The sequence below is a fragment of the Coturnix japonica genome, chromosome 13 (assembly GCF_001577835.2).
Source record: "Coturnix japonica isolate 7356 chromosome 13, Coturnix japonica 2.1, whole genome shotgun sequence".
Taxonomy (NCBI): Eukaryota; Metazoa; Chordata; class Aves; order Galliformes; family Phasianidae; genus Coturnix; species Coturnix japonica.
Window position 1 is genome coordinate 3,098,080 of NC_029528.1, and position 27,566 is coordinate 3,125,645.

At 39.3% G+C, this 27,566-nt stretch overlaps 1 protein-coding gene across 3 annotated transcripts in view; it reads right to left on the reverse strand.

Annotated features, from left to right (window-relative positions):
• The window catches only part of TRPC7 (transient receptor potential cation channel subfamily C member 7), a 64,333-nt gene that overhangs the window by 17,983 nt on the left and 18,784 nt on the right, over positions 1–27,566 (reverse strand). For all 3 annotated transcript variants that reach the window (XM_015875866.2, XM_032447433.1, XM_015875865.2), the window contains exons 3-6: positions 21,751–21,933; positions 10,730–10,894; positions 6,866–7,082; positions 1,329–1,562 (exon numbers count right to left, since the gene is read on the reverse strand). In XM_015875866.2, the coding sequence (XP_015731352.2) occupies positions 1,329–1,562; positions 6,866–7,082; positions 10,730–10,894; positions 21,751–21,933 (799 nt within the window). The remainder of the gene's footprint in view (positions 1–1,328; positions 1,563–6,865; positions 7,083–10,729; positions 10,895–21,750; positions 21,934–27,566) is intronic.

Sequence of the window (27,566 nt, forward strand, 5' to 3'; positions counted from 1 at the left end):
AATTTGTTCAGATAATGCAGATACAGCCACTAAACGTATCATTGTTGTGTTATCTTCAAATTGAAACCAATTTTGGCAACACAGTCACTCTAATATTTCTACTTCAAAAATGTCTTTTTGATATCAGTTATGCATTGTTTGTTAACTCTACTGAAAAATTGACCATTTATATTAATGTAGCTCATAAGTGTCATTGAATCAGCTGAGCTCCTTCATGAAAGTATTGACTCAGAGCCAAAGCAAGTGGCATCTTTAAGGACACAGCAGTAAACTTCAGCATTATTTCCAGTAATTCATGCCCAAGGAAAAGCAGCAGATGGAAGAATTCACAGGATCTGCTTGCGATACTCTTTTCTGGACCCTCTGCACTTCTATATCATGAACTCACTTTAAATGGGCCACAACATAAGTTGAGAGGCCTCTTGCTTTCTGGTGCAGGGAGAGGGAAGCTTACCTTCAGGGAGGCAAGCAGGATGCTGAGCACGTCCATGGCTGTGGGCTCAGGGCACGCATCCCTGGTGCCACATGGTGCAAGTCTACTGTGAATGAAGACTGCCAGCCCAAATCTGCCTCTCTGGTCCAAGCTCATTGCTAGAACATTGCTTTGCAAGCCTAGTGAGTACAGGGTGCTCCACTGTGCCCACACCCACAGACTTTGCAGCCCTCCATAAAGTCCCCACAGATTTTATCCAAGGTTACATCTCAAGCTTACAGAGGCAGACAACAAGTCCAGCCACTACACAGGAGTGTAAAGCTCAGTTTGTTTGTGAATATCAAAGAAAAAGCAGCAAAAATAATGTTAACCAAGGTTATGCTATTGCTTGCATTTCCAAATGTTAGCACTTATAAGTCATACAGGATCTCAGAAATAAAGGTTTCCTCTTGGAGAACTAGCGGTGATGAGTGTGATTTCTATTTGCATGTCTATTACACAGGCGCTGGATGTAACAGATACAGAGCACACCACCAGTTAAAAATGCAGCTCCAGATCTCACACTGGTTCACATGTCCCTCCTCTTGCATTTGGAAAATGAAGTGGGTTCATCATCTATAATTTAAATTACATCCTCCCAGGTCCTGATAATTTGTTGCTCAAGCTATTTTTCAGGACGTGATTGAGCTAAGCCTCAGAGCAAAATCAGAGACTCGATGAGGGTCAGATCTCAGTTCTTTTTGGCTGCTGATGAAAATGGATGGAATGGGTAAATCTCAGAATATTTTAATTTGAAAATAACTTCCAGACATATCACAAAAAGAAAGGTACTTTCAGCACTACCACACAACAGCTTGAAAGAACAAGAAATGTTAGACAGCAAAAAGCATCTTACCGTAAGTAAAGTAAGCAACTTCAGGGGGAAGGGTGACGTTATTGAGGTCGTCATCTTGAACGTACTGATCTACGTACTGTTGTGCTTCAGTCGCTTTGAGGAAAGCCATGAACCTGGCGGTGAATGATGCCACAAAGATGGACAGCATCCCAAAGTCCAGAAGGTTCCAGAGATGTACCACATACTCTCGTGGGCCCTCTTCCCAGATTTCCTTACACTCTGACCATATCATGCCTGCAGAGAGGCCACAGTACATTTAACCAGCTGACAAAGGCACTTTTTGCATTCAAACAGACCCATTCGTTGGCTACCAGTGGCTTCTAAGATTGAAGTAATTCTTCAGTTAAATTGACTTTCTCAAGAGAACACTTAATACCATCTTTTTTCTTTTTTGAATGATATGTTTAAGCTAGTATAGTCCTTTGAGCATACAATGCTAACATCTCAATATTTCACTAGATTAATCAATGGTAAAACAGATTTCTGCTGACGTCAGTGAAAGCAGAGTTCACAAATACTGAGGATGTTATAAAATCCTCAAGCTGATCTACTTGTGAAAAAAAATAACGCACATTTCCTCTCTTCCTTTCAAAATCTCCTTGCTAAGCTGGGCCGTTGAAGACAGCACTACTTACTCTGCTGGGGTTTTTCTTCTCCCTTAATGCAGAGCTTGGGAGCATTTTAAGAATGGGAATGGCATTGTGAAAGGAAATCTGACCTAGCAGTAAATGTAGCCTGATCAGAGAAAAGGAAAATCAGAAGTTCTGTCCTTGCAGAGCTTTTCATTAAGTTTTATATACCAAATAATAACGAATTTCCAGACAGTAAAGCCTGCTTTACCACTCCACAAATCCTGACTTTATCCTGAATTTAGGATCTTACTAAGAGTACATAGATAAATCTAAGCACCAAAGCCATAGAATGCAAAGACTCTGACATCCATGCTGTACTGCAGAGTGCTGGGTAAAGGAGACGATTTCACTGGATGAACTGGAGCCGAGAGCTCAGGTCAGATTCACCAGCTTGCTCAATGTTCAATCATAGCAGGACTCCAAGGCCAAAACATTTCAGAACAGATAAAATGTTGGAATATTTTATCCACTGGTTAATTATAAATATTTCCTCCAATCCTGTTTCCATAGCAGCAGCAAAATTCACATTTAATCAAGCATGAGCAGGGCTGACCAATTTCCATGCAGCCTCCTGCAACCATGTCCTTTTTATGAACTCTTCTCCATCCTCTTTGCTAGAAGCTTTTGTGGTGTGGCACGTAAGTGCATTTCCTCAGCTACTTCAGAGACTCCTGGAAGCACACAGGGTCCCAAAAGGAACAGTCAGGAGTTGGTTATAGGGAAGGAAATAAGTCAGTGTGAGGCTGACAGGATTAAGAACAGATGCCATCAGTCTTCCAAGCACTAGTAAGGGTTTGGAAAACAAAGGAAAGCTAAGCTCTCTCTATTTCAGACACCACCAGCCGGTGACCTCTGTAGCCATGGGACCTGCAGGCAGAACCCAGGAGCTGTACACCATAACACAGGTTATGGCTCATATAGATCTATCTTGGGAGAAAGCCTTTGGTCTGCTGAATACTGAGCAAAGCCAGGGGGAGGCAAAAGCATCCGTAGGTTTTTGGCTGAGTAAAAGCAGGAACTTCATCCCATGTCATCATTTACCATAGTGAGATTTAATAACAAATAGCCTGGGGCAGAAAGTGAAAGAATTGGTTTCCTAGGAACTGTTCTGGAGTAAGGATGAAATATTAAAAGAACACATTTTTGGCTCCAAAATAAAAAATTATCAAACTGATAGACATGAGACATTAGGCTACACATTATGTGCGCACAGCATATAAAAAGTACTAAAGTACTTCAGGAAATATTACGTGCACGTCATTGCCAAACACAGCACTTCTTCACCAACGCCCATAAATGTCTTTCCTGGTTTAAATATTAACTCTCCTACTCAAATTTATTTCTAATCTTGGTCACTTAATATACCTAAGTCACAGATTAATGTAGTAAGACATGTCTAAAACTGAGTAGACTGACTAAAATTAGAATCACTCTGTGGAAGTATCGCACTGTTGGCCTATAATTTACATCGTTCTTTTCACCAACTACGCGGCAGTCATTTTTTATCCATACATACGGAAAAATGTCTATTTGGGACAAGTAAAAAAGTTACAGTAATTATGTGGTCAGTACTGCTGGCTAATTATATATACATTGTGGGGAAGTATTTAAAACTTCTACAATAAAAATACTGAGGAGAGAGAATGTAGATAAAATTGAGGGGACGGGACTTCAGACGTGATGTAGAATAGAGATAAGTCAGGCAGCGAGGCTAAAGTAGGTTTCCCTGAGTGTAATGGCATTTCAGCACGGTACTTCTGAGGTCCTTGATGGCTTTGGGAGAGGTCATGTCCCTGAATTTGAAGCACACAGAGGTGTATGAGCAGCTTCTGCTCCCCAGTTCCTGGAGGAACCTGCTGTCCCATGGCAGGGATAATTGGAAATGTCACCTTGATGGACACTCCCAGTTTCAGGAGGGGAATTAGAGTCAAGCTACAGGCACAGCTTGCTTAGGAGAAAAATGGAAATATGCAAGGCGTGCTGATCACCACCTGTGCACAAAGAGGAACAGTTTGTCAGATTTTTTATATCCACTGGCCTGATACATAAATCATGAACAGACAGTGTTGGAGAACCTACTTTGAGCCTTCTTCAGATCTGCCAAAGGCTGCAGAGAAGGTTGTGCTCAGATTGTGCCCACCCAGAGTTCCACTGCTTGCTCTGCTGCTTTTGCAGTGGGGAAAATGTGTCTCTAAATAGAACCTCCTCACTTTTAATGAGCATTTGGGGCACATTTCTTGCACAGAAAATCCCAGTCTTCCTCACACAAGAGATGGGAAGACCTGGATGCAGGCTGAAACACAGGCAAGAAGCACAAACACCTGAGGTGTACGAGTCAAACATGCAGTGCCCAGCACTCTAAGGCCACTGTATTTCTCTGCACTGATGATTTTGCCACCAGCAGCTCTTGAACGCCCATTTGTAACAAAGAGGAATGAGAGCAAAACAGCATTTTCCCATCTAAAACTGCTATTGCTTATCTGGCTCTTCACTGTGACATTAAATGGGCTACCAAGACTGCCTGACTGATCCAGCAATCCTTTACAGCCATTTCAGAACTGGTGGCTAATGGACAACAGGGCCTCTGATATTGATTTTTGAGCAGAATAAAGTGCTTGCCTGGCTGAAAGTTGTTGTTTCTGCTTAGTTTACTTCACTACTCACCTCCATTATAAAGAGTTGGGAGCTAGACATGACAATGGGATTTATTTGTCTAACAGTAGCTTGTCATTCTTGCACCTCTATTTTTCTCTTAATATAGATGTGTATCAATTTTCGTACCAGCAAGACTATTTGTGTTATCACAGGTTTTGCTCACTCTTGGCCACAACATGCTATGTTAAAGAGTCACATTATTCTCAAACAATGCTATTCTGAACATCTGTTGCAATGTTTTTGTTGACAACCAGGTATAGCCAATATCCACCCCCTTCCCCTCTACTCTCCCCCCCCAAGAGAATCAAGATCAGGGACCTGTAAACTAATTACTCAAAAATAGCCTGCTATAGTTAAAACAAGTAAGGTGCCATCAGCATTCATCACTGCTGCCATAATATGAAGAAGAGAACATAAAGAAATAAGGTGTTTTAAAACTGAGAATAAAGATTTCACTTTTTGATTGTGCTATGAACTGAAATGTAGGTAATCATTATGCTTTTGAGACTGGAGAGAGCAGATGCAGCCATTGCCAAGAAAGATTAAATACAGTCATGTATATTTAGTACGTAAGAGATTTACTACACTTCAGCATATACTTACTACCTACTTATATTTCTGTCTTAAAGAAGCATTTCTTGCTATCTTTGCCTGTGATATCTGGCTATAGCATGACATTTAATTATATTTACACCTTTAGATGTATACTTACAATATCTACAATATTTTTGCACCCAACAACTAGGCACTTAATGATCTCCAGTACCTTGACAGTTGATAAAGTTGATAGTACATACACGGCCCATTAAACCCCCAAGCCCCGGGCCAGCTGTCCATAGTCTACATGCACTGAAATTTCACATTAGTGTGGCTAAAGCATTATCTGAAGCTCTATTGTAGGCAGACAGACAAAATGGCTGGAGAAGGCTGTCAGTGCTGATGTAGGCAGTCATTAGAAAATCTCATTATATTCAGAAATCTCTACAATGAATCACTTTCCTTCTCCCAGGAAAGTGAAACCTTTGCTTTTAGATGAAATGTTTTCTTCTTCATCTCTCAGGAACTCTCCAGGCAGGCAGATACCTTCTGCCTATGAGAAAAGAATACCTGGGCTAAAATCTAATCATCTTGTCCAACTGCTTTAATATCATTTTATAAATATCTCTTACTCCATCCAGTCTGGCATCTATTCAGTTTTTTCTCTTGTCTAATATCCTGTATGGGACTTCACTTATTGTGGGGACGGGGAACAAAGAAATGGCGGCCAGGAAGTCATCAGATAGAGCAGCCCTATTCTATTTTTCAGAGGGATTTAACGTCATCAGTACTTACAGAAGTGTGACGTTGTTTGTCCTAGTGCAAGAAAATAATAAGAATCATGGTGAAAAGTAAAAATAGGTAGAGAAGAGGTAGATAAAGATTCTGCAGAGTCTAAGAGCTCAATTTCCCAATAAATCTTCCTGAGCATGTTGAGATTAGTGGTTCAAAGAAGCTGACCTGCCAGGAATAAATTGTGCCAGCAAAAGAAATACATCTAAATCTGCCAAAAAAAAAAAAATCCCCGTGAAGTTTAACTTGTGCATGTGACACAGTTTCGCACTTGAAGGGTTCATCCAAATGAATTTATGCTTTGTAAATTTTAGGCAACTTCCTTTCTTTATAAAAAGTTATCTCATCTGTAGCAGTTTCATACTATGAACTTGATGAAATCCAGCTCTTATTTACCCACCAACTTCCATCACTAGATTCTCAGAGTTCTTTTCAAAGAAGCAAAAAGCAATATATGCCCGTTTTACAGATGAGATAACTGAGGTCCTGTGAGTTATAATAGGATGCCATAGCAGAGTAATAAAAGAAGGTGGCTGTTCATGTCCCAAAGGACATGTTTTTTTTTTCCACTCAAAGAAGCTGTCAGTTACAATGACTGCATAGAATACTACATTCTTTACGATTCAATGATTAAAGAAACCACATCATACACACATCTTCCAGAAATTGCCCCAGAAAATGGAAAAAACAGAAAATGGAAAGTCAGAGTTTGCCGAGATTCACTCAATATTTTCAAAAGCAGGGGCCAAAATAAAAGGCTTTTCTGATTATGTTTTAATCAATCAGAATTACCTTAATCAGCCTGAAATTTAACTTCATCTTATTATAAATTATTCCCCCCTCTCTTTGGGATATCCCTGTCTATCATGCTATGTTAGTTAATTTCCCTCAAGGGCTTTAAGACATTTTGTTTTTGCTTACCCAATACCCACTTCATGATCAGCAATTCTGTCCACGAGAACTGAGTTGTTTTGACTCTAAATATTTGTTTGGGATGATCTGTGATGGTTTCGTTGGGAAGATTTTTTACTCCTTCAAACCGATCCGAAGCGTTCACTACTAACAGTCCAAGGAAGATTGTGAAAGAAACTGCGTGTGCCACAAACTTCATGAAGGGGCTTCGGAGGGTCCGTCCCAACTGAAATGAAACACACACAAGATAAGATTTTTGCTTTCTTTTAATGCATGTCAGTATAATTTGTCCCATTCAACTATATATATTATCTAACCTTCCTGACTGTGTAGTAAGCAGAAAATGAAATTAAACCTAATGATGTGCCTACTTCTCCTCTTCTTTATAACATCCTAAGCAGTAATATATTCAAATCTTTTATCAATGCTGAATTTTTGGTTCATTAACATATTGGAAATATCATTTCATATAAAGATTCCTTTGTAATAGTCTTCATACACCTCGATATGGAAGCCTTCCCTTAAAATCACCACAAAATCCGCAGATTCACTCCCTAGAACATATGGATTTATTTCAATACAATAAGCCAAGAATAAGCACAACAATGATCTGAGCCAAGACCACTCTACTACAACTAGCATTTATTCTGTTCTTTTTAAAAAACTTTTCCTAATCAGTTTCAATTACACTTTTTTCCTTTTCTGTGGCCTATTCCAGGAAGATCTCAATGTACAGCAGTGCAAGGGCCACCTTGTACAGAGATTTTCCAGAACAACCTCAAAGCACATGGGATTTTTTTTCATTTATTTTTTTTTCAGCATACTACACACTGATTAATTTCCCTCGATTATTGGACATCCTCAAATTTTCTTAATATCTACCCTCTTGATCGTAACACCTCATACGAAAGGTGAAAAAGGAATAAGGTAGGAAATTCCATGTTTTCTTATTTAGCTCCAACAGCAGCCTTGGTTAAAGCCCTTTTTGAAGGAACAAGTTTCTGGCCACTGAACAAAAGGACTCTTTAGAAGGAGAGCTATTTAGGACTAACAGAAACATAAATAGAGCCTTATGGTTCTGATTATGACCTCTTTCTCATTTATGAAATTTCAAAGTGCCAAAAATAGGATATTTCATTCTGTCAGTGTCACAAACTATTGGAAAATTTGTATGTTTTAGTACCAGAAAGACTTTCTAACACAATCTATTCTATTCAAGAGCTCTCATTAACAAGTTTATTTCTTACCAAGGTTTCTAAGTATGTGTTTAGGAAAATGGACATGGCCCTGACTCAAGTCTCCTTGCTCTTTTCTAGAAATGTTATGGCAGACATAGGAGGTTTTCTGACTAAGTGAAACATGTTAGAAACAATCCCAACACTGATGACAGTGGTTCACTCAACTGCTGCAAAACCTTGTGTGGTGTGTGTTAGTTCTCAGCAGGTATTTATATGTCAGTTATTGACGTCTTGTAGCAGACCTTATTGTTTCCAGTGCAGATGTCCCACACAGTAGTAACCTCAAATATTTCCTTATATGACCAGCCTGGGAGAGCTTCAAGAGCAAATTTTAACCACCGTGAGTATACAGAGCCCTTCTCAGTAGAAGGTGCATTTGCAGCCTATGCACATCACATTCCCACCCTCAATTCACTAAAAGAAGCACTTTCTTCTGAAGCCTGAACTGTTCTGAAAAACATCTTCTCTCGTCTACAGAAACTCAAAAAATAAAGACCTGAGATTATAGCAATCCCTCCACTCAGCATAATACATTATGACATTAAGATACTTTTTTCCATGCACCACGATACTGTTAAACTCAAGGTGTGTCATTCTTGAACGTATCAACTGCTTGATTTCTTTATTAAATCAAAACTTCAGATAGAGACTGCAGGGAAATGCCTGACTGCTGCTGTTAGGATGACAGAAATGCTGACAGAGTGCCAATACAAAGGTTCATTCTTAAGAGAATATCTCACTTCATGACTTGAAATCTTATCTGCATCATAGGAAAATAATAAAGCCTACAGACATGTGAAAAAGAAAACATATAAAGGGAGAGGGTGAAACAGCTTTCCAAATGCAAATTAATCTTAATTCCATGAGGTAGGAACAAATAGAGACTGCAAAAAAGAAAAGCTCTTCACTATTTTCAGTACTACGTGCTTAGCAGAAGCACAACCCATATTGTATAAAAAAAGCATAGCTTAACTGCAGAGGAAAACATCCAGAGAAAGCCAAAAATCGAGACTACGTTGTTCTGATCGATGGGAAACCATTCATTGAAAGACAAGTCCTCAAATAACTTCCAATTTGACTTTAGGATAGAAGGATAGATGAGCTTTTTCAGAAGAAAACCCGCAACACAAAAACAGGATGATGGAAAATGTGAATGCACAAAAGGTTTCGTGTAACAAAAAAATCACCAAGAAAAAGAAAAGTTAAGGGAAAAAATGTGCTGTTCCATATTTCAATATGTATATTTTTATTTAAATGTGCCTACCTCATGAAATTAAATACCAAAAACCTTTCTCAGTTATTTTCTATTTATCCTGAAATTTAGTTCAAAGTTTTGGGTGAGTTTTAACCCTGTCATTTTTGTTTGTCTTTTTTTCTTCTAATTTAAATTCTCTGCTTATTTCTCATCTAACCTTTTTCCCCACATTCTGCTGTATTCAAACACAAAGCTCGTAATTCTGGGAATACACCAAAAACATTGCTATTGGCTGGTGTGCCAACTCCCAGCACATTCAGCAGAGCTGAAGGAAATTAAACAGCTTCACAAATCCCAACTAGACTGAGTTCTGACACAAAGGAGTCAATGTTACCTCTACATGTATTCCCACTGTCACCTAACCAAGACCAGCCACAGTACAGCTGACTTTCACATGTGCTTCTCCATAAGAAACTCAGGAGCCCTGTCCAGTATTCATAAAACCTACAGGCTCATGTGTTGATATCTATCTTGACAAAATGAAGCCGCATTCTAAAGCACTCTGAGAGAAAGTGCTTGTTTTGTAGGACACCGAGCCTTAAAATTGTTTTATTATCTTGGATGCCCTGGAAGACTGTTTTCAATAGGTTTATCTAGTTTTACCTACGGATATATCTCTTAAATTACAGTGTTTCCTTAACACCCACCAGCAGATCTATAATTTGTTGGGCTTGGCAAATTTAGACAATCCCTTGCTGGATTTCTAAAGGAAACATGAGAAGCTGCTTTCAAGATGGAGTAAATTACCAATGCCAGGGGTCATTTCTATCAGACTTAAGTACCTTTGATAATCCTCTTGCTGAGAACACTCTACCTTGTAAGGGATGCTGCTGCTGAACATGAAATGAATTTCTCCCTTGTCACCTCTTTTTCCTTCAGTAAGAGTAGTGAAAAAAGCTATTTATCAGTCAGCTGCACATCTACTTATCTCCACTCATCTGAGCAGTTTCCCTCAGGATGGAAATCTGCTTAGAGAGCTCATACCACAGACAATTCAAGCTTGTACACAGGCCAGTGGTTGGCTCCAGTCCTGTGACCTCTAAGCCTTGGCAAAACACTCCTGCTTCCACTGGATGCTGTGAGACAGAGCACAGCCATATTTAGGAATATGGAAAATTTCCAAATTTCATCATCTTTTCCCTCAAAACCATAAAGATTGTTTCATTAATTATAGCTTTCTCCACAACCCTGAGCTGTCCTCTGTGTCTTGCCAGAGTTTCAGGTACATGTGCCACAATAATGCTCTGCTAACTGAAGATAGAAAGAAGAAAAGGGAAGAAAGGAGTCCAGAAGAAGTGAAGAACTTTCAACAGTAAGTACAGAAAAGGAATGAGAGACTAAGTGTCAGAATAAACAATGTGAACCATTGGAAGTCCATACCTTACTGCAGGGAGCAATCCAGTAGGCTATAGCAAGGAAAGGCAAGCCTATGGAGACCCCAAAGACAGCCAGAAACTTCACAGCTATGGATTGCTGCCGTAAGCCTGAGAGGTTTTCATACCACATGGTGAGCAGCTGCTGCTGGCAGTTGGGGTGAGCAACAAACTGTAAGAGAAACAGAGAAAGGAATATTAGCAACGTCGTCTGAAGAGAATGAGATTTTGGCAAGCAATCTGCTGAACGTGTCCAACAGAAAAACACAGGACATGTCTTTGTCATCCAACACAGCTTTTGGTGTCAAAAAACAGAAATGCAAACTATCCACCCCAATGCACAGAAGAAAAGGACCACTGGGACATGTCAACATTTCTATAGTCAAGATAATGCAGCTGGTTATACATAAGGGAAAGGTAGCCAAAGAAACTGGTTTTGACTGGACTGAGTGAAGGAGCTGGGTCAAAGAAGGAAGGTCAACCTGAGGAAGACTTCTGACTTCATCCCAACGACCACCAGAGCGAGACCCCCACTATGGACTGCACATGCATCAGTAGGAGGGACAGCATGCAAATGAATTCCTGGAGTCAAAATGAATAAGCTGATGACGTACTGGAAATCTTTTGTATATGTATATGCTTACCCTATAACTTTCCAACACTTTGTCTATCAAGGCACATGATAGGAGAAGCGATTCCCCCACGTGCCCAGTGCAGAATAAACACATACCTGCTTTATAACCTAGTTCTGGTTATAGAATTTGATTCCGCACATCACTGGTACAGAAATATAAAGAAAGTGCATATTTTGTATCTTACAACTGTTATTTCCCTGTTTATTGTTCAGGGAAAAAAGAAAAATGGAGCAGCATACAACTGAAAAGAGCAATTTCTTAATGGTAAAAATAAATAAATAAATCACAGCATCACCAGATCCAAGAGTTTTATTATAAAAGACTGAACTTTATTTCATATTGTTCATCAGAGTGATTGAATTTAGCATGTGACTGTTTTTAATAACAAAGAGAGATAATTGAAAGGCAAAATAACTGAAAGGATGAAAAATAGGTATGTGGCTAATTGCATTTGGATAACTGAACATTTCATTTATGGGTTTGGTGGGTGACTAAATGTGCTAAGAAGGGGAATGCAAAACTCCCCACTATTTCAAAAAGCAGATCTTTAAGGAGGTAGGCAGAGGGGGGAAAAGCTGGAGAAAGAGGAGAAAAGCAGGGGCTACAGGTTCCTGCTGTGCTCTCATCTTCATCATCTCTGCAAAAATGATCACACCAGAAATATAATGGACCTTTTTCCTAGACAATGGTGTAATAACAAAACTATTACTGGGATCTTTAATCACCTGTTCATTGGTAGCGCAGAGTGAAATACAGTAGGACAGTAATTGGGATGGCTGCGGAATGGGGCAGTTCCATTTTAACAGCACATGAGCAACCATTTAAAACGCACTTCTTCAGATGAATTAGGCTTTGAGGCAGGGGGGAGGCTTCATTCCTCTAAAGAAAAACTATCTTTTGTGACTAAGCCTTTCAGGGTGAAGGAATTTGGTAAGTACTTTTAGCCTCTTCCATCTTGAGGAATGGTTCTTTGAAATATGAACAACTTGCTATGCGGTTTCTCTCCCCCAGAAAAAAAAAAAAGCGTTTTAAAAAGATAGATTATAAATCATCAGTCCTAATCACACGAGCACTTTAAGGTGATAACAACAGTACTACAATGAAGGATTTCCGAATCCTTAGCCTGTTTGCTCAGGCTAATTATCTTTCTGGCAAACAGCCGAAAACCATGGAAGGAAGTTGGACAGAACTGATTTCCCTCCTAAGTTATTTCTTTTTTTTAGATGGGATTAAATCAACACCAGTTTTAATGGCTCATAGAAAGGAAAGTTGCAGTGGTAGACATGAAGACTTCTGCAACGACAGCCAGGCTTCTTGGCTTCCTCCTACCTGTCACTGTTCACCATATTATGAGAACTGATTCAAAGAGATTCAGTTGCCCTTGGCAATGAGGCAGACAAAGACTTCTGCTGGTTGGCATTTCAGAGAACTCACAAGATATTTTAATATGTTCATTGTTTCACTCTGTCTGGGAACAGCTCAAATGAAAACACATTCAGGGAAATGGAGAAGCAATTGCCATAAAGCCAAATTCATGGGAATAAAGTATTTTGTACAAGACAGTAAAGATTGCCAGTGTGCCATAGAGCCTTGATGGTAATCATCTTAGTCTGATTCTTATGAAAATGAAGAAAAAAATCAGAATAAGAAAGATAAGAGTACAAATAAATTTTCATCTCTTGCTTACAACAAGCAGCACCATTTTTCATTTCATTCATGTCTTAATGAAATACACAGCGAGCATTGGACAATGTCAGCCTTCTCTCAACCCAAAGCATCAGAAATCAATCTTAGAACTCAAAATACCTGGAAGAGCTGCTTAACTTTCTCTTTTCTCAGAGAATGGCCACAGACATCAAATTAGATATTACACTAATATTTTGCTTAGCATCGTAAATGTAGAAAAAGCTTTCTACATTCAGAAATGACTGCAACAGCTTTTCTGATCCCATGCCACACACAAACCAATAGATGGCCATCGTTTTTCCCTACGCTATGCATATTTTAATAATAAGTGGTACAAATAACACTTCTCTCCAGCCTATGGATTACATATATATTTTTAAAGTTACAAAGGCCTAAAGAAAGAAATCACTTGTCAGCATGAAGAAACAATTTTAATAATAAAGTGACACTATTGAGAGCTTCTGAAAGACAGGGCAGTATTGACAGCTCCAAAAATGATCTGTGCTAGAGGGAAATGAACTCTGTGAAAGCTGACCTTAAATAAAATAAGGAAAACAACATTCTCAAAGCCTTTGGTGAGAACTGAAAGAGTCCAAAAGAAGGGGATGTTCCAGAGATCACACCAGATAGTGAACAGGACAGCAGTTTCTCCACATTGCAGCCCAGGCTAAGATACAAGAATGAGCTGTCATGTTATCACCACCAATGCAACAGAATTAACCACTCATACAGCCTTAACTTGCTCTGCTCATGCAGATGGCACAAAACAGACAAGGGGTTTTGTAGGAAGAAAGAACTCAGTGAGGCAGTGCACAAACTGCATGCCAGAACAACACAAAGTAGTGAGTTCAATGTCCTATTATACAGAGCATTCCTTCACTGTAAGCGCTGTGATGTTGGCAAGCATCACCAATTAAATCTGCAATTCTGAGGAGCAGAGGTGCGTTTAACCAGTGAGTGAATGCTGGAGAAAGAGTCCCACCAACAAGTGTGTTCAAGGGAACATCTATAATGTCAGCAGACACTGTGATAGTGAGGAATGGACCTGATAAAGTGTGTAAGTAAAGCTGCAGAGTTTAAGAGAGATTGGAAATTACTTGGGTACAAATCACTGTCATCTGTTTTATTCATTACAAATAAGTGAAGTTCCAATCTAAATACCCATGCTAAGGGATGGTGTCTTCCTTGCCAGAGAGACCCACTTCAGTTATAGCTAACTGCTACCCCTGGCCACAGGCCACATTTTAAAAACCATTTGCACCAGAATAGCCTTACAGGGATAAGAACATCAGCCAGTTCTAATACCTCCACCTAAGAGCAAAAAATAATCTGACCATAGGAAATCAACAAACCCTATATGAGGAAGGCCCCCTGGGCTGTCAGAGTTGCTTTAGATAGAACCTGAAGCAAGGCAATGTCCCTGCCCTGAGGATTCCTGCGGCTTTTCCTCCCTCCTTGGGGTTCATTTGACTGTCTAATGGTATCACACAAATATTCATGAGGATCTCACTCATCCTGTAGATGATTTTTTCTGACAGCCTCAGTGAATATTCAGTCCTGGTATCAAGTCAGACAGATATAAACCTTGTAAAGGGAGAAGGTTTTTATTTGCAGGCAGAGCCCAGATGACCTAGAACTATCAGAAGAAAATAAAAATGGATTGTGCAGCTTCAGACACAGTTACTTTAAAGACACACACAATAAAGTAGTCAGTATGGTGTTAGTAATAAAGCCTGCCTTCTGCAAAACCTCATACATGGAGCTCCTTAACCAAGAAAACTTTCTTATTAGAGCAATTAGAGTGGGGAAATACATGCTTGCATCAAATCCCAAGACATCCACATATTCCTCAATGCTATGGAAATCCAATATCTGGATCCACTTGCTAATTAACTCTATCTAATCCCAAATTCTGATGTTTGGCACTTTAAACCTTAACATATCTACTGTTTGCAACCACATATCTTTTATGTAACTCAGTCTGCACTATAAAAGCGAGCATGATGTTTAGAATGGATTTTCTGAACTTTGCATAATCAGCAAGCACAGTTATGGCATTGGGATCTCACTTTGCAGAACTGATAAGCAGTAGAGCCTAAGGTAGTGAAGGACAGACCAGTGCTGGCACAACTGCCCAAAGCACCTATGCACTACAGAGCTATAAAGGAGACAGTGTAGTCCCATTAGAATGAGCAATGTCAATGGAAACTGGGTCTGACTAGGCAGAAAATATTAAACAGACAAAATAAAGCCAAATAAAAACAAATCAGCCTAATAGGAAACAAAAATAATGGGGTAAATAAAGCTGCCAGGACCATTTCGATTGCAATTCGCCTACTAACAGAAATAACCTTTAGTACCGAGAGAAAACAAAGTTAATAATCCTTACAGCAATCGAGAAAGATTTCATTGTTATTGCTGTCATTTATTTTCAATCCTTGTTTTGCAAAATTAAGTGATATATTTGAGGTATAAAACTAGAAAATGTAGTGTTTAAAGAAATTCTTTAATTTAAACCTGTCTGTAGCTTATTTTCAATTTCTCTTCCTTTATTCAAGAGTGAGTACTCCTTTTGTGCTAGGCATTTTATTTCCTACAGAGTAATGAATTCTGTAGTTTGTTTCTGAGGAATCTCCACTTCCATATTCCAATATGCTGCATGTTTTATGAAGAGATTTGTTGCTAATGCCAAGTTTCTCATTTCATGTGCATAAATAAGTCTTGTAATTGAACTATTTATCTGACAACAAGCAAATGAAGTGAAAGTCCCAACCTCAAGCATTCCAGGTTTTTCTTATTTCTACAGAATCAGAACCACTTGGAAATCCTTACCTACCTATTTATCTGAAAGCATGCCAGAACAAAAAGCTACCAAAGAAAAAATTCCCTTGGGTACCTAAATAGAAAACAACCACAGTGGGCACAGAGTTTTAAAATACTATAACCTCTTCCCTCAATAGAGCCAGCCGACTCTTTTCCAAATGACAAGGAAAGACTGTGTTGATACAATGCTCAAATTCTAATGCCTCCAAGATAGAGGGTTTCACTCCCAGAGTTGATGGAGAGATTCTCTTGTAGGATAAGTCCTCTCACCATAAGGCAGAGTTCAAAAAAGTTATTAAATATGGATATCTACAGGCGTGTGACAAGAATATGGAATAGAAGAGATGTAACTTGGGTCACTGCTCATGGAAATGCTCAAATTTGAACACTATTTCAGAAATGCCTTCAATTTGAAATACTGAAACCTATTCTGTTCTTGAGGGCTTGTATTCATCCCCATCTGACTTTCTGTCCCAAAGACATTAGCAGGTCAACTGCCTGTGGGGAAATAAATGAAGCCAAAATTGGGGGCACATAAGGTCAGGTTTAAAGCACACAATATTAATTGTTCTTTTCTAAAAGAATTTTAATATTAATAAAGGTAATTTTTAAGTCCTTTTATCTATGATGGAAATACATGCAAAGGATTTGATGTGTCCTCCTGCTCTCTCATCAATGACTTCATGAACATCTAAGACCCTGTGGTACTTTGCAAATGAAAATAATTAAGTCTGCATATTACTGTAAATTGGGAATATTGCAAACACCACTCAGGATGGAGATATGATTCATTTGAGCCTTGAGAGGATGAATTTATGGGCAGGAAATAACAAAATGAGATTCATCCTGGAAAAGAAATTAAAACATCTGGGCAAATGGATATCATCAGAGCCACAGATTTAGTGGGAGGAAGGAACCTTGCTAATGAAATAGTCAGAGACATAAAAATTGTTTCCGTAAGGAAGGAAAGTAACTCCTTCCCTATCACTTAAAAAAAAAAAAAAAAAATCTGTAAAATAAGTAAAAATACAACACGGAAACTTACAAGGATAGAAGTAGGAGTCCAGAATGACCAGGGTATTTCTATTGTCACATAAAAACAAAATGTCTTTTTTACAGTTTCAGCTGGCTCTGGTGACAGAGACACTTCTCATCCCTCCACTGTGGGCCCAACCATCAGTGATGGACTTCAATTAGCTATTCCTGAAATTCAGTAGTTAAAAGTGACTGGAGTTAGAGAACACCAAAGCAAAAAGCCAACTTCCTGAAAACCTTTTACATGAGAAGTTCGTCCCCTCAAGGCCTGACGTTTGGATGGTAAAACACAGCCTTACCCTGCTTAAACCATTTTCTGTGCACACTATGGATAGAGAAGTTTGGGATTTCCCATGGAATATACCCTAAACTTTCACCCTGTTTTAAAGAGTGACAAAGAGACATTAGGAAGATTGCCCTGAACCTTGACAGCAAGAGCTGATTCTTTTGCCTGTTCCATGGATACAGCCACTGATGTCCCATGCAACAACAAAGAGCTCCCTGGACTGCAGCTGGCATATGAGGTACAGCACAGAGCAAAATGCATCCTCAGAGCAAATGAATGGGACACTGAGGTTGTCACAGCAGTTTACAAAAGCTATGTGACCAATGCAGGAAAAAATTATAATCTAATATAGCCACGAGTATTCTGTTTGAAGCATCCTCCATATGTTAATTATTAATAATACATTTATGAGAAAAGTTCCTGTTCCAGTTCTCCATTAAATAGGATTTACACAGCCATCTGGTGTTCTGTTTAACTCTTATTAATTTTTTTTTTAAAACTCAGTTTGTGTGCCTTACTGTTAATCTAATTAAAACTCGTGAAAGAGAGAGGTGCTCTGGCTTTGTGAGTTATGAAATGAGCTTCTAACTGAGAAAATAGAGAAGGGCACTCAACGCTTGCAATTAAAAGAATACAGCAGCAATGATTTTTGACTCTGAGAAAGAAGGGAGCGAATGTCACTTCTTATAGAGAAACAACAGCCTTAGATCCAAAGGTGAGTGTCAAAAGATAACACTTCTGCCAATATTACAGGGTGATAAACACAGCTGAGCAGCATGGAGTAAAATAAGAACAGAAAATAGGAAGTGTTCCTCAAATGCTTTTGTTGTGGTACACCAAGAAAAGGGGCATTTCCTCACTGCTGGAGGCCTGGGGGAAGAACTCAAGGGAGAGCTGTCCCAGCTTCTGTCCCTATACTTCACAAGTGGAAAAAAAAATAAAATAAAATAAACCACACCCTGGATGAATTAAAAACAAATTCAAACAGGGCAGGTTTTCCCTATATTTGATTGGGATTGTTCAGCTGTTTAAAGAAAATACACTCTTGTGCAGTTTCCTACCAAGAAAGTGAACTTAACTCATATCTTGCAAGCATGCTACTAATCAGCTACAGAGATACAGAATGGCTCACTGCTTCACAGCAGATGAACTTCTAAAATATCAAAGGTCTATGGAATACATCAAGCTGGGGGTATAAGTAACCTGGTTCTGACAGAGCCTGAGAGAGAAAGCATGGAAGAGAAGCTGGCACTATCATTGGGATCAGTTATTTTATTTCATTGGAAAGAGCACTTCAATTTAGGCTGCCAAGCCCTCTGCTATGCCACAGTGGGTTCCATTGCTACCCCTGCTCCCAATGTCCCTCCTCCCTTTGATGGAGTAGAAAGAATCCAGACCTTTACCAGGGTGCACGTGTGAATCCAGCTAGGTTATACCAGGAGGCAGCAACAAGTTTGCAACAACTCCATAGTGTACACTAGAAATCCTTTTACTGACAAGCACCCAGGGCTTCATAAATGCTCCAACATTTGAAAATCATTTACTTCATCCCTGACAAACTGCTCCTATTGTAACCATTACTATAATAATTTTTCAGGGAATCACGAATCATTAAGATATTTAATTTGAAGGGAGTGATATCCCCAGTGAAATTGAACAAAGGGTATATGAGTGCAGTTTTCCAAGAACCTCTGGGTACAGAGTGACAGTTTATTTCTCTCAGGTAGAGAGTTCAAGTTATACAGTTCTTGGAGGATGCTTTATAAATGACTGCAATTTTAAGCTTTTTTCCCTCACTGTGAAATACCTGCAAGGAGAAGGTCTTAATTCTTCACTGCCCTTGTATATAGAATACCTCAGATGTGTTATCGAGACTTAAACTTGCTTTCTTGGCAAGTATTATATATACACTAAGCTTCTTTTTCAGGAAAAAGAGTACAAAGTAGAGGCAAATGGGGCTCCAAAGCCTGAAACTTCTGATGCTTTCTTGAATGAGTTTCCATTTCATCTGAGGTTTTGTAAATAAGAAGGGGGGAAGAAAAAAGGAAAGAGAAAAGGATTCTGATCAATACATTAGTACAGAGGGAAGATGGTTTAGAACTCGGAACAAAACCAGCTGAGGTTACAAGCTGCAGGGTCCTGGGTAAAAGACGTAAGGAGGCTCCAGTCCCTCCTTTGGTGTACAAATCTTCCTGTACCCTCATTGTGATAAGTGAACGGCCCTGGACTCCCATTCAGTTCAAGGCCAAGCTGCCCTTGGAACAAGGGATTTTCAAGCAGAGGTTTGGTCTTAAAAAGGAAAGGTGTGGGAAAAACTGAATATCTGGCTAGAAGTGTGAGTTTGATGACTGAATTCACTGCTCTGTGTGCAGGAAAGTGCAGCCCATACCTCCAGCAACTGTCACTTATTCAGGAGCACGACTGCCAAATTAAGGATATTGTTTAATTAAGATATTGTGACAGGACAAAAATTAGCACTAACAACTTGAACAGCAAACATTACCTTAATTGCATTCCTATAGCCTTCATATTGGTACAAATTGTGATTAAATGAGGATTGCATTGGCAGCTATGCAATAAAACCATGGATAGTCTTCAATATAAAGTTGCTCTCTGCAAACCTTCATCAACTGAAGCCTACAGTAGACATTAAAGTGTAAATACAGAAGCTAATGGTAGAGATAAATGTAAAGCAAAATAAGTTCTCTGAAAACTTAAGATGCAAATAGTTTTGATATTAGCTCAATGAAAAATACCTATAATATAAAACATTTACTTTTCCCTAGTCTATTGCGAAGTCCTTAAGTATACCTTGTCTAAAGTTCTTCTTGCTTTTTGTGACAAGGGATAAATATTTCAGGAGTGCCATCCCCCCCCCCCCCCAGTTCTTTATTGCCCCCACCTCATTATTTGTGGTTCCTATCCCTTTATTTTGTTCTCTCCCCCCCCCAAATAAAGTAAGAGAATCTTAATTTCCTTGGCTTATTTAGGGCTTGGGGAGTTGAAAGCAGACCTGACCTTTGAGTGTTTATGCTAATAGTAAAGGTAGGAAGGAGGGTTTTAGTAATAGAGGCAGCAGGCACAGATGTAGTCTTTATTGCATTAACTTTGCAAATATGACCTGGAATTTATAGAACCAGTTCAAGAATCCATCAGATATGTATGGCAACTCACTCTTCATCACATCCCTTTCTATTAAATAATTTTCTTCACAATAAGTTTTAGAGCACAGATTTCATATACATAAGCCTAAATGTCCCTCAGCTGCATATAAAATTTGTACCTAAAACCTATTTTCTCTTAAGGAAATCATTACTGCGCTACCCTAACACAATCTCTGTTCAGCATGTGCAATAAATACCATCTTATTATCACAAGCCACTGCCAATAACCAAAGCCATTTATCTGAATGCATCTCTGCCTCCCACAGATGAAGCTATCTTACTTTCCAGCTAGCAGTTAAATGCTCACCTTACATGCAAACACTGCTGAAAAGGGTATTCTGAGAAACGCTAAAGAGTCAACATGAGACTGAGTAATGTTTGTGTTTATATTCTGTAATTAACAGTTATCCATGGGCAACAAGCTGTTGTGATCCACAAAGGACGCTTGCTTTCTCTAGCATATGAAGTTATTTATAAAACAAAACAACCAACTGCATGTGGCAGATCACAGATGCCTTAAGTAAGTGGTCAGACATAAAATAACCATCTAATGTAAAATAGGAGAAATTGAGGAAATATTCCTTTGAAGCAGTCTAAGCCAAGACAAACACGCTCAAAGCAGCACAATTACCAGCAGCAGTTCAGCTCTGGGTAATGGTCTCAGTATCTAAAAGATGATGCAAATGTTTAAAAGAATTAAGGAGGAAAATGGCACAGAAAAATTCACACACTGAAAGAACTTGAGGTTCTGACCAGCTTCATAATAACTCGCAGATTATGGGTGACTGGAGGTATTCCTTGGTGATGAGCTATGAGCACCTTTTGAGTTTAGTATCTGAAAGTGCATTGGAGCAAATATGGCCCCATTACCAAAGCAACAACTTTGCTAGCTGAACTTGACCCAGCTTGTGGAAAGGCACCTTACTAACCATGAGACCACACACAGCATACTAGGAAACCATATTCATCTCCAAACTATGTGCTCCCATACAAAAGCAATGCATTTCAAATAAGAGCTCTAAGATTCTCTTCAATTGATGGCTTTCATAACAGGAAAAACCTTCTCAGGGCAGCAGAGTAACACAGTCGAGAGGAAAAGTGGAGCAGGTGACAGGCATGCAAGGGGAAAGAGAGCAGATGTTAGCCTGAAAATTTGGAATGCTCTTCCAAGCCCATTGCAGGAGCCCATTTTCTATCAACACATATTGTAGGAGCAATTAATCAGGACCACCCAGACCCAGAATTTGCCAGAATCAAATTTTCCATTCATAGAACATATTTCCATGACATGCTAGGACTCGAGGAACAGCCTTGGCTCTCACCAAAATCCATCTCCCTGATCTTCCAGGTGGTGTCTAGCTGACATGCAATGACATATCCACACAAACAAGTAGCTTACCTTTTTGACCTCGTACTTAATTGCCAGTTTAATTCTGCTCAGACTTGGCCGGTGATGCTCAGGGCACAGATGTATGTTCACATCTCCGTTCAGAATTGCTTCCACTTCTTCAGTGTCTCTGCACAGGTCCAGTACTCCCACTACAAAGTCCTTGCATTGCATAGATAGCTTCCTATAGTCATTCTATGGGAAAACAGAAAGACACAAGCTATTTAACTGTCCATTTGAGAGCATGCCTCAGACTAAAGCTACAACAATGAAGAGTCCCAGTAGAGCAACTGTGAGCATGGATACATCTGTAAATCATGCTGGCTGGAATAGCAGTGAAGCATTTGATTTTAGCCAGAACAGAACTAGATTATTATAAACATATGATCTCCTTTCCCAATTAATTGGCAAAGCCTCTACCAGCAGTATATCCTGAGTCACAATAAAATGCTCCCTGAAGAATGGATGAATAATTTGAAAAGAAATCCCAATTTAAGTAATGATGCAGCCTCTTCTCTGTGCATACCCTCTAGAAAAAAGACAACCAAACAAATGAGTTTGAATTTACATCAAATTTTACTATTTATACCTTTTGCAATAAACTCTTTAATAAATATCAAGGAGTGGCAGATCAACATCAAGCTGCAGCATCACACCCAGATGAGCTTAAATGAATTATAATGAATTGTAATACCACTTCTAGTTTCAAATACATTACCTAAACACATAGTTAAGCTGTTCCAAAAGAGCATCCTGAGGATCATTTCCCTCATAGCATTTCTCCAAGACATAGGACTTCAGAAACTTAACATGATTCTCCATGAAATAACTTCACCTTGCAAACCCAATTTACATTTACGGGAAAAGAGATGGTACATAGCTGACCTGAGAGATGGCTAAAGAGCAATTTCACCATCTTAAATTGTGATTGATTTTCACATGCTGGCACTTAAAATGAGGAAAATGCCACCATCAGAGTAAATGAAGTAAAGAAGAACACGATTAATGCTACCATTAATATCCTAACAAAACAGTGATAAAGATTTCATGAAACAAATATGAATAATAAGCATAAGATAAGCTCCTACTGTCTTGAGAGATCTTTCCAAATTAAGTTTAATGAGTTAATTAAATTCAGCAGCTTAACTAATTAAGCAAGAAGCCAAAAAGAAGGTAGTTAAACCTGACTTTGATGAAATGATATGAGTAACCAGGCTTTGTACTCTCATATTTTCTAAATTATTAATTCTAACATTTAAACATAGCAACATATTAGCCTTCCTTGTAAAGCAATATCTCAAATCACAATGCAAACATTAGTTAATTAGACAGCACAGCACTGATTGAAAGATGGTGTTACGCTTAGAGGTCGTCATATTTCTTTGGAAGTGATAGGAGTTTCATCCTTCAGAGCCAAGTTGCTCTTGACAATGAATATTTTCTTAAATAAGATGGTTTAACAATTTTGCTGTGGCTTTTGAGGCTCATCTGATGCCCTCTCACACATACACCTCGGTTATTATGCTGTCACATGGGTTGAAGTCTACTCTTTCCCAGGTCAGATCTAGGTTAACGCAACAGTAATGTACTGCCTCTTAAAACATACAACTGTTTGTTGACAAAGCATCATCCACTTTATGGGTGTGCCTCCAGTTTACTTCCTAAGGCTCGGAGTTTCATACACAAAGATTTGCCACAAGAGCTGGAACACACGTTCACCCCTAAAGGAAGTGACATAGGAAGTGTGGCTCCTGCCTGTACTTTGGGCTCCCCAGCCTGAGGTCTTTAGGAAAGCAAGATGTCTATCCTAAGACAGCTCTCAAAGTAATCAGCTGCATGTAGCCCAAAGGTGCTTTCAGGGCCAGGGTGAGATTCTTGCAGAAAGAGAAAGATAGCATTTCTGATGGGTGTTTGTGAGATCAGAGCTGGGGATGTATTTTACTTATAAGACCTCCTGTGAGGAGGAACTTGTGTGGTTACATTCTGCTATTTGCTGCAAATGCTGAAGGTTCCTGGGTTTCCCATTTTCTTCTTGTGCACTGCAGTCATTCACCATGTTTCAATTGTGGTGCTCATAAACAGAAGTCAGCAAGGACTTCCAGTCTTCATTAAAAGGGACACAACATAACCATAAGCAGGTATTTATCTCTGGTAGAGCAGGAGCATGCCCCATAGAAGAAACAGGGACACCAAGACTTCTATAAAAAGGCCAAATTAGGACACAAACATATAAAAGGTCTTTAAGGTCAGGCAGAAAATGACTGCACATTTGCATTTAAATTGAGCAAAGTCTTTCGTGGAGACAGGGTTTGGGAAGTGAATGCTATCAAACATAGTATGAATTGGTATCAAAAATAAAAGATTGTACTATAAGGATTCAGAGTGCTCCTCTCTAATCAATCCGGTGCTTTAATCTTCATCATGCCAAGGAGTTCTCTGTACTAAAACACACTGGGAGCACAGATGCCCAAAAGCAAACCTCAGCTTAAAGTAACTGCAGGAGCATTGAAGGACAGCAAATACAGACCAGAAAAGGGGTATAGGCTGGGAGTGAAGTGCAAAAGTGCCCCAGGTAATGGAGACACTGAATTAGCCCAGCAGGTTTGAAGGAAACAAGAGTAAGAACTTGCTAAACTGTAATAACATTCCCTATTTGTACACTGTTTACAAAGTTCACAATCTTACCTTCTACCAGCATATTTTAGGTAATTCTTACCACTATTTCCACATCATCTGAACAACTAGTATGTATTAGCTCTCATTTTTCTACTTCCTTTAAGGAAAGCAGTTTACTTAGCAACTAGAAAAGTGCTTCTGAAGCAACTGTAAATGGCAGGCTCCCAGCTGGCACACTCCATCACAACCCAGCTTTATTCACATCCCCTGAAAACCCAGTGCTGCTTCTGATTTCGTACACTTGCAAAAACCAAGGATGATTTTTCTGTTCAAAATCATTTTACTCCAATTATAAGTGCACACGAGAAGCAGCAGGATCTAACCAAGATACAGGATGTGTAAAGAATGAAAAAAAAAAACAACAAAAAACATTCCAATCGATATGCAACTGGGCTGAAAAGCAGCTCCCTGCTCTCAGGAGGCATTTCTCACACATAAGGCAAACCTCAGGGATCGCTCATAGTGCTGTGCCTTCAACCTAGATTCCTCTTCCAAAATCATTTATCATTTTGTGCTGGTTTCCTTGATGTTCATGGTCGGCACAGAAAATCCTGCTCTGTTTGCTAATGAGAACACACACAGCACTTAGCGATTCTCCTACATCAGTGCATCTCCCTTTGCAATTTTACAATATCTTTTTAAAGATAGAATAGAAGAACTAAATATCAGCTATTTCCTGCTTCTCCTGACACCATTGTGCATGTGGAGTTAAAAATGTCTGATTCTGCTGTTTTGAAAAGGCTGATGGCACTTGTCATTCACTGCAATTTCTCCAAGTACCCTATTATTATCTGTTGATTATGTTCTAAGTGAACTCTATCATAACTCTGTATCTGTTCCAAACCACCCAGATTTCCTCAGAAGAGGGCCCTTTCAGGTCATAGGGATACAGCCTAAGTTGAAGTTGAGAAGTGACATGAAACATGAAGTAATAGCAATCATCTCTCTTGATTAATTAACAAATACAACCCAAAACAAAAAAACCATCCAACAACTATTTCACAGAGCCCTCAGGGTTGGAATGAACATTTAAAGGCCATCTAGTCTAACTCCCCTGTAAAAAGAGACACCCTACCAGATCACATTACTAAGAGCCAGGTCCAGCCTGGGATTGGATACCTCCAAGGATGGGGCATCCACCCCATCTCCGTGCAACCTGTTCCAGACTTCAACCATGTCAGGGAATGGAGAGGAACTTCTTTATGCAGAGACACTGACCTCTAAATATCAGCTTGGCAGATGTGTTTCCAGTTGCTTGAATCAGTGATCCTTACGGGTCCCTCCTAAATTGAGATATTCTATGATTTTGGGCAGTAAGCAGAGGAATCTGGCATGAAGCGAGATGGTCTGAGATGTGCTGAACTCCCCAGGTAAAGGTGAGTTTTTACCACACACTGAAGTAGGAAGAAGTACCACTTGGCATTCATCCTCCATCTCCCTCAAGATGACTGCTGACTCTGCCTTTCCAGTCCCAGGCTCAGAAGAATGCTGTAGGCTTAAGTTCTGCTGAGACTGACAAAATGCTTCTAAGCAATGTGCTGAAGTTTACACTTCATTATTATAATATATATTTTTTGCCTGGTTGTTGTTGTTGATAATTCACAACACAGTGGGCCACAGACCCACACAAGAGCAAACGACACACACACAAAACAACCTACACAACTGCACTATTCAAGAAAACCACTCCATCTATCCCATTTAGGGCATTTAATTAAATTCACTCTGATAATTACTTCCAAGTAACACACATCAAGAGCAAAACAGGAAGCATAACCCATCACTAGATTTTCCAGGTAGGGATAATTCCCAGATTCCTAGCCATTACTACTATCTTATTCTTTTAGTATGTAACAAAATCTAGGCATTATCTAACTAGCCTGGGCACTAGGAAAGAGAATATCACAGTTGAGTCTCACCTCAAATATACATTTATATAACTTGATAAGAATGATTTTTATACCACCTTTTTAATTAAAAAGCACAGCCTAATGTTGTTTGCCAATATATGTACTCCCCTGCCAAATAAAAGTCAAATAGGAAAATGAGGAGTAGATAGGATAGCTAAAATGCCTACCTGTAATACAATGGAAACCACAACAATAACAGCAGTATAGCAAGGTCCCAGGCTGCAGCAAGCAATGGATTGCTCAAATACAACAGCTATTTGCACAGAAATAAAGAAGAGAAGCTGCTTACCTTCAGAAGGTCTGAAGCATACAGGAATCTTATAGGAAAAGCCCCCTGCCAACCTTTAAATGAGGTCTGGGAGGGGGGTGGATCCTGGCTCCATCCCTTCTGGGCACTCATCTGCATTGCATACACCTGATCTCCCCTGTTTGGCCCTGCCTTCCCACCAGGTGCTCCATCACTGCTTCAAGACATGACTTGCATTTCTGCTACAGTATATTATCATATTTAAAGCTCTGTCCTTCAAATATTGCCTATCCTGTAAATCTGTCCCACTGCAATGCAAGGGTTTCCACACAAGCCCAAGACTTCTGGAACTTATGGCCATGTACATCCTCCACTCGTGACTGGGTCTATCATGGTGCTATCTGTATGTTTCCAGTGCAACCACAGATGAACTGCATGGCACACGCTTGCTACATCCAGCCTCTCTTTTGTAAGCAATGCAGGAGCTGTGTATTAGGCAGTAAATCTGGTGTTTCTGCCTAGCTTTAAGTGTGTTGTGTTCTTAGTGTCTCCTTGAAGCTCTTGGCTCTCTCTATTTAGTTCACGTCATGTGTGCACATATATCACGGAGAGAAATGTTGCATTGCTTGGATTATCGTTTTCCAACACAGGAGCAGCAGAAAGAGAATAAAATGCAAAAGTAAATCTGTGAAAACCAGCAGAAAATGCCCCCAGATAACAATGCATGTAGAAAGAAAACAAAGGCAGGAGAAAGGAGGGGGGAAGCCAATAATATTATATGGTGGATTTGAATCACACTTTTTAAATAACAATCACGTCAAGCAGACAAAGTGCTTGGAAATATTTACTAATTAGATTTCACATGAAAAATGCAAAAGCCAGCTAAGAAGCTGTTGGACCTATTTCCTTCTGGGTATTTACGCAGCCTGTAAGCAGCCATATGCTTCAGAAGGAAAAAGCACAATGTCTGTGGGAGGGAAGGAAACAAGAGGAGA